Source organism: Tupaia chinensis, unplaced genomic scaffold, assembly GCF_000334495.1.
Source record: "Tupaia chinensis unplaced genomic scaffold, TupChi_1.0 Scaffold143697_1, whole genome shotgun sequence".
Taxonomy (NCBI): domain Eukaryota; kingdom Metazoa; phylum Chordata; class Mammalia; order Scandentia; family Tupaiidae; genus Tupaia; species Tupaia belangeri.
In genome coordinates, this window is record NW_006203545.1 from 592,325 (window position 1) to 600,346 (window position 8,022).

Consider the following 8,022-nt stretch of genomic DNA (forward strand, 5'->3'; position numbering starts at 1 on the left):
CGAGACGCGGTGGCGGGCACCCGCGATGGACAGCGAGGGCGACGCTTTGGTTTCCTGTGCTTTGATGTCGGGGACTGCACAGGGAGGGCGTGAGGACGCGGTCCGCTGTCACGACGCGTGATTCCGGGGGGCTGGCGCCCCGCTCCGCAGCCCCCGCCGTGGCCGCCGGGTGCCCGCCTCTCCCCTTCCCACTCGCCCTCCGCCCCGGCCCCCTGTCCAGGTCCTATGTCACTTCCGAGCCCTGGGTGTCAGTGCCAGGCGTGAGCGGCGTCTGCCCACGGGGCTGGGGAGGTGCCTGGCACAGGGGCTCCAGTTACTTGGTCATCTCGCTGTCAAGAGAGAAAAAAAAAGACCCTCCCCATGCTCACACCCTGGTCCGCGCACCGGGGTGAGCTCCATGGCTGTAGCTGCAGTCCCTGGCTGACGCGACATTCCTCTGGGTTACTTGGATGGTGGGACCAAGGGATCTCAGATGCATTCTGTTTTCCTTCCATGGCTCGCGAAGAGCAGAGCGGTGGAGGCGAACCTGAGCAACTCAGTCATGCCGTGGTGGCTGCTTTTCCTCCTGATGTGGGGCCCAGCCAGGTGAGACATTCGTGGTTTCTGACTTTTAAAATTCAGGGTACAGGGGCATGCTTGAAACCATCACGCAGGGGTGGCTTTGGAGAGTCTGGGCAGTTTGGAGGAATTATGTCTCACAAAAGCATAGGGCCCAGAAAGTGAGCTAGAAGTGGTAGAGACTGGACAATAAAGTCTCATTTTTAATGACAAAATGCCCAAGTGAAGATGCATTTTTTTAATACCAAAAAAAAAAAAAAGAAATCACTGAAGAAAACACCATGATCATCGGATGGCCTATTCCTATAAGGAGCTGAAGTGATTAAGTTAGGTGGGCTGCTAATAGCCCCAGAAGCCGATAAGGAGGCCAAGTTTTCCTTCAAGCCACAGAAACATATAAGCGCAATGATTTGACTGTTAATTTTTTTCTTTTTCTTTTTTGTTTTAGTGGTCTGGGCTTTTTTAGTTAACGTAGAAAACCCAAATGATGTGTGAGTCTTAAGCCTCTAGGTGGAGGTAGTATACAACTTCACAATCATAAACAATAAAACAGAAGCTTGATTTATTAATTAACTTTTTATGTGACTGATTTAGAACTCTCTTATCTCCCAGATGGTTACTGCCGTAAGAAAGACTTATTTCAAATGTGTACAGTTTTTGCCTGTGTTTTACACACATGAAATTATTTTTTATTTCTTTCAATAACTTCATCTAAGTTGTCATTATTCCTGCTTTTTATCTTGAGTGTGTCTCTTTATTTAATGCCTTTTGGGTATAATTTTTAAAACAGCAGAGGACTTAAGAATACGAGTTTTATAAGAATAGTCCTTCAGCTGTTCCTTCTTTAAAAATACAGTAGCTATACTACCTTTAATTTCCCTCTCATTTTTCATTTTTCTGTCCTGATGGTCAAAATGTGAAAGTATTTTTCTAAGATAGAGAAAAATTGTATGTATAAAGACTTCTGTTTGATGAAAAGTAGCTACTCATTTAACACATGCATACCAACTTCAGCAAGTAAGTATGATATATGATGAGAAACAGAGTGAAAATCTCCCTGTGGAACTTTCTGTCTAGTGAATGTTTTTGCAGTTAGCTTAGTAAGGCCACATAGAAACATTGGTGGCTAGAAGGTAGGAATGACTGCACTTACTGCTGTAAATGTTCATTTTCATAGTAGTGTTTGAATGTGTTCTAGCCCTTACGGCACTGTTCGCTTGACATTAGTTACCGGTTTAGATGCATTGTGACTATTTTTAGCTACTGTCTGTCTACAGTACATTTTGATCGGAATGAATTGCATACAGTCTTTGGTTTGAAAGGAGTGAAGCATCCATGGTCAGGTCAGAGTCATGGCAAATCCTCAGAGCTTCCCCGTGTTTCTTTCGACTAGCTTTCTGTGCTATATTTGACCAGTGATGCTCATGCCAGTATTTTATTCTATTATATAAATGATTCTTTTTTGGGGCCAGTAATTTAAATCTCTGAATCATTCACAGAGGAAAAAAAAAAAGGATGGCAGGGAAAAGGGACATTCTGTTTTAAACATTCAGTAGCTTCTACACCCAATTGCTGGATGTCACAAAATCAGGTGTCTGGCTTTAGGATGGAGAAATAATGGGGAAAATCACCATTTCTTAAACCTTTTCTGGTGATGTTTTAGGTCTGTTTGTTCTTTCTGCCAGTTTATCACCATGTAAAAGTAACTGGGCGTTTTAGTCTTGACCTGATCCCTGTCGCTGCTGTCAGACCAGCCGGGAGGACTGGCGTCCAGGGCCCTCTGCAGCTGTGTGTCTGTCGTGGGTGTTCGCAGAGCCCACCTCCACCTCCTGGCCACAGTGGAGCCTGGCTCACAGTCAGCCCAGCTTCCCTGATGCCTGTGTATGCTTGGCCATGGGGTGGAGGTATACCCAAAGTAAGCAAATAATCTCAGTCCAAGAGAGAAAAAGACATTAGGAGAAAAAGAAAGACATTTCTGAGAGATACAGAAAAATGCTCTACCTCCCAAGGGGCCATTTATTTTCCGATTAATATTCAAAACACTGAAGAGTGATTTCAGGATCTCCTGATCGCAGGACCTTCCTAACTAGAATAACAATACTAACGGGGTCCAAATGTGATCATCTACAAGCATAAAATAGACTGGGGAATTGATTTTAGAGAGAAAATGGATAGTCTACCTGGACTGTTAAGTGATAGAAATCTGAAATAATTTTTACATTAAACTTCTGATAATCTACTACTTTGTATCCATTTTCAATAGCATGTTTACCTTCCCTGTAGACAAATTGGTATTTATAGACATGAAAAAAGGAAGGGAAAGATAGCACTCATAGCTTAAGGGGGCTGGAACTTGAAGGAAGAAGGCGTGCTAGCACTTTCACACACGTGTGTGCGTGTGTGTGCGTGTGTGTGCGTGTGTGTGTGTGGGTGTGTATATATCTCCTTGTGTAAAATTATCTGTTTAGGTTGGCTCTGGCTAACATCCAAGAAGATGAAGCTAAAAATAACATCACCATCTTTACAAGGATTCTAGACAGACTTCTGGATGGTTACGATAATCGGCTTAGACCAGGACTGGGAGGTAAAAATAAGTTTTTCTTTTTTAAAACTCTCATAAAATAATGCTTTCAAAAGTTAAGGGTAATATTTCTATTTTAATGCTGTTTATGTATCAATGCGGCGCTATGTATAAAAAAAGCAGATGCTAGAAGGCAAGATAGCTGGAATCAAAATTATGTGTGATTCCTTCTACGTACACATAATGTATTTAATGCATCTTTCATAGCATGTCTGAAGTCACATGAAGCTCTGGCTTTCTGTGTGACTAGATTTTCAATTAACGTACGTCTAGTGACCAAGTTCTCAAACTTACTGTATGCTAAACATCATTGAGCAGATAAGCTTGTGTATTATTTTTGATTTCTTTCATTCTATTTGACAGTTGCCTATTTTCACACTAGTTCAGATATGCAGGAATAAGTAATAGTAAAAAAAGAGTATCTGAGTTGCGTTTCCACAAATACACTTTCTAGGATTCTATGATCATAGTTCTTTATGCATGTGTATAGCATTTCTAAAATGTGGCTCAGTTTGCCATCCTTACAACTTTCAGAAGCATTTTAGATATACAGGCCTGAGTTCCTGCATTGTGGCACAGTTTGATTTCAAACTTAAACATTAATTTCAACTCAGAGATACACATTTATTTTTATCCCGAAAGGTAAAAGAAATTAAGCTTGGCTAATGTGTTAAATTTTAATTAGCACATTTATCACATGTAGGCTTCATAATTATTAAGATACTTAGTTGAGCAATCAACTAAAAATAAAGGCAGATTATCTGAACACTTGTTATTAATCACAAATTTAAGTAGGTAGTCTGATTATTGCCTGATTGGTGGCTTTGTAATACTCAGTTGTTTGAAAATGCTTTTATTGACTACCTGCCTGAATATTTATGAAAAGAATTCCTTTGGAACATATAGGTGGTGGTTCGTTTTATATCTGTCTCTCTGACATGGTTTGGCTTGCCCAGGGGTAAGATAATCTTGGAAGAGACCCAACTTTGAAATAACATGCCATGTCATTGCTGTTGTACTGCACACTTTAAGAGAGAAGTCCCAGGTAGGAGTAATGTTCACAAATATGACACACTGTATCTCTAATGGAGAATTTGATTGTTTAATATACACTTCATTTCAAAACGGAAAAAGTAAAAAAGAGAAGAAGAGATTAGTGATTAATACGGCTAACGAGCATAGGTATGAGGGATTGCTGCTCCTGTTAGCATGCAGGGTGATGAGCTACTGCAGACCCACGGGCCAGGGCGAAGACTGGTAGTTTAGGAGAGGGATTGCAGTAAGGCAGATCTTTTTTTCTAAGCCATCAATGTTGTTATTTTTAAATAAATCATATGCTGTCAAAACACATTACAATGCTCAGGGTAGATCTTGGACTTGGTCTCTTGCAGATTTTAGGAAGAATACTTATTTCTTGCTGCATGGTTAGGGAGTAGAAACTACCTTTCAGGACTTGGGTATTCCATTAGTCTCCATATTTCTTTTGTTATGTGGGTTGTTGCAGTTTATTGCCTTTTCTTACCCTGTTGTCTCTCTCCCCTAGTCTTCTGATAGTGAACACATGCCAATAGCTCCCTCGGATGAATCTTCTTTTAGTGTTCCTCTGCTAGAATCTTCTTCTTCTCTTTGCTTGGTCAGAATCTTCTGTGGCTTCCACTCGGGCCCGGCAAGCAGACATATTGGACTGGAATTCTGCCCTCTCTACATACACACAGCTATGTCTTGGCCAGATCATTTGTGTTACTTGTGACACAAAATGGCCATGATGAATCTATCTTTCTCCTTTACAGAGTGGTTGAGAGGATTGCACAAACAAAAATGTACCCCGAGTGTAAGCCACACACTAGCAGTTCTGTCCTTCTCTCCTCTTAGTTCAGCGCGGGTTTCCAGCCTCAACTCTCTCCTTCCCTCCTCTTAGTTCAGTGCGGGTTTCCAGCCTCCTCTCCTCTGTCTGCGTCTCCCACTTTCCTCACCTCTCCTCTGTTCATTTTCTCGGGATAATTCATTTTCATCTGCTCTCTTGGCCTTTGGGCATGTTGTCCCCTTGACTAGAATCACTTTTTTCTCACCTTCTCTGATGGCTTGAACCCTACCTCTCCTGTAAAACTCATCTTAACACCAGTCTTCTTTAGAAAAGATCTTTCGTAACTGAATTGCAGTGCCCTGACTCCGTTTTCTTTCTGCTGCATTTCATTAGTAGCTGTTGGCGCTCTGTCTCGTTTGGTACTTACTATGTGCTCTCTTGTATTATTTATTATTTTTCTACGTGTCTCTTGTTACCGTAATAAGATTGTAAGCTCACCGAAGCAAGATATTGTATCATAAATCCTCTGTATTCTGGGCAACTAAATATTGATTTGCATACTGTGGCCATGACGTAAATGTGGATTGCTTGATTAACTTGCCTATGACCCGTTAATCACCTGGAAAGTGGGACTCCTTCCGTCTGGCTGGCCCTTCGGTTAGGAGCGCTGAAGCGATATGTTGACTATCATGTGAGTTCTCTGGTAGCTATTGGCCGATTGGCGAGCTCTCCCGTTTGGGACTTCCGAGGTGGCTTAGCGAAGAGAGCCTAGCTTCACACTTTGCAGATCCAGGTCTCAATCCCCGGCTCTGGTTCTTAGCTGCTCAGTGACCTGTCAGTGCTTAGTCTCTCTGGGTCCGCATGTGTCTTCTGCAGAGAGCATTTCTAATGGCATTCAATGTGGTTTATGCATGCAGGGACTTTAGCACAGTGCTGGGTAAGGGTCGATAGGGAGTAATCGACAGTAACCTAGAAGGCTTTGGTAAACTTTCTAAATGTGGTGTTCCATATTTATTGTTATCATGACTTGTGCTTCCAAAATTCTTAGCTCAAATATTCGCTTTTCAAGTAAAAAGGTAAGGAACATTACCTGCATCATTCTGTCCCTGAAGTTAATATTGGGTTGTTATAAAAGTCATGACGTACTTTGTGTTTTTCTATGCCCAAACGCATCATGACGTTTCTGACAACCCAACAGTAAAGGGAAACGGGCTTGATTTTTATACATCAAACTGAGCATCGCTATTGATTGTTAAGCTTGATAATGAATCTCAATTGTTATTTTCTTTTCTTTATAACTTTAACATAAATGAGTACTTAGGAACAAGGAAACACTTTTGAACTACGAGTAACAAAAATTGTCCCTGTAACCTGGTCCCATGACTTCATAGATATTAGTACGGTCAAGACACGGAGACATCCGGAACCTCGGCATGTTCTTCGGGAAAATGTAAACGGCAGTATTCTATTCGACAAAAACGAGGGGAGTCTATTGTAATTTATGTAGAAGACACAATATATTGGGAACCAGCAGTTAGCATAATGGCTATGTCACTGGACTCCCATGTAGTCGACCGGGGTTCGCGTCCCGGACCCGGTGGCTTAGAACTCACGCCGGGCGCGTGTGCGTGCATGCCCAAGATCCCGAGAGGAGAATGGAGGAGAAGGGATTGCGGCGTGACCATCCCCCCTGGGGGGGTGATTTCTCGCTTTCTGTCTCTCTGTCTCTCTCTGTCTGTCTGGCGAGCGCACGCGCCCTATAGAGAAAACCTCTCCAAAAAAAAAAAAGAAAAAGAACACAATATATTGAGTGATATGACTTTAAGTTATTTAATGATTAAGAATAGATCTTTTAAAAATTTAAGCCAGGTCGCGCACTCAATTAGTCAAAACTGTACGGTGGAGCCTCTCTTAACTCAGAAGAAGGGCTGATTTCTCGAGCTGTGCTCCGAGGCCCTGTGTGACCTCGCTGTCCGTTCTTTGTCCCTACCTCGACTCACACTGCTCTCCAGCTTGCTGGTGTGGGTTCATGTAGGTTGACTTCCTTCCTGGTCTTCGATCATACCAGGAAACTCCGTGGGGCTTTTTCCTGCGCTGTTCCCTCCTCTCCGGAAAGCCAAGCGTCACACTAGCCCAGCGAGGCCCGCCCTGAACAGCCCAGCACGCACTGCACCCCGTCTTCCCCCGTGGCATGATGCCTTACCCAGTTTCGATATTTTCTTCAGCCCTTAGGTTTTACTATACGAGAGTATGTATGTATTTATTTACTGTCTTTATGCTAGTTGCTCGTTTTTGTCTCTTTTGGTAGCATGGAGACTCGTGAGAGCTTGGATTTTTGCCCGTTTTGCTGTTTGCTTGTTGATTTTTTTTTTGTTTTTTGAGGAGAGGTTTCTGTTATAGGGCACATGCGCTCACCAGACAGAGAGACAGAGAGACAGAAAGTGAGAAATCGCCCCCCAGAGGGGATGGCCACGCTGCAATCCCTTCTGCTCCATTCTCCTCTTGGGACTGGGCCATGCATGCACATGTCCCCAGCGTGATTTTCAAGCCACCGGGTCCAGGACACAAACCGCAGTCCACTATGTGGGAGTCCAGTGACATAGCCATTATGCTAACTGCTGGTCCCGGTTGGTTGATTTTTCTATCCTGAGTATCTGAGCAGTGCCTGCTGTGGAGTTAGCCTTCAATGAAATGTCCTATGAAAGAATTTTAATCATCTAAATTAATTTAACTTAATTTTTTAGTATGCCACATTTAAAAAAAGCAGCTACAGAACTTACGGTTTGCTTAACATCAACAGAACAACTCTCAGGGACAGACCCGCCTCTCAGTGTTACTAGCACCATCGGTAGGCTGCCAGTGGTGAACCGGAACAATCAGGACACCACTCAGGGTTCGATCCCTCCGACCTCTGACTTCTGTACCTGTGAACCTCCCTTGAGGTAATGGATTCCAGTGACTCGGTGTCTCACCTGTGACTTAGTTTACTCATCTGGGAAATGGAAGGCAAGTTCCACTGACTCTGTCTCTCACAGGGAGGCTTCTCAGGAGAGTAAAATAAAAGGGGTCCAGATAGGGA

At 43.0% G+C, this 8,022-nt stretch overlaps 1 protein-coding gene across 4 annotated transcripts in view; it reads left to right on the forward strand.

The window, feature by feature from the left end:
• The first annotated feature begins 396 nt into the window (after positions 1 to 396).
• The window catches only part of GABRA2 (gamma-aminobutyric acid type A receptor subunit alpha2), a 167,008-nt gene continuing 159,382 nt past the window's right edge, over positions 397 to 8,022 (forward strand). For 2 of the 4 annotated variants that reach the window (XR_336885.3, XM_006164722.3), the window contains exons 1-2: positions 434 to 585; positions 3,027 to 3,142. Coding sequence is in view for 3 of the 4 variants with exons in the window: in XM_006164722.3 (XP_006164784.1) it covers positions 473 to 585; positions 3,027 to 3,142 (229 nt within the window). In the remaining variant the exon portion in view is untranslated. Of the gene's footprint in view, positions 586 to 3,026; positions 3,143 to 8,022 lie in introns of all 4 variants that reach the window. The other 2 variants (XM_027766798.1, XM_027766800.1) reach the window with 2 other exon arrangements.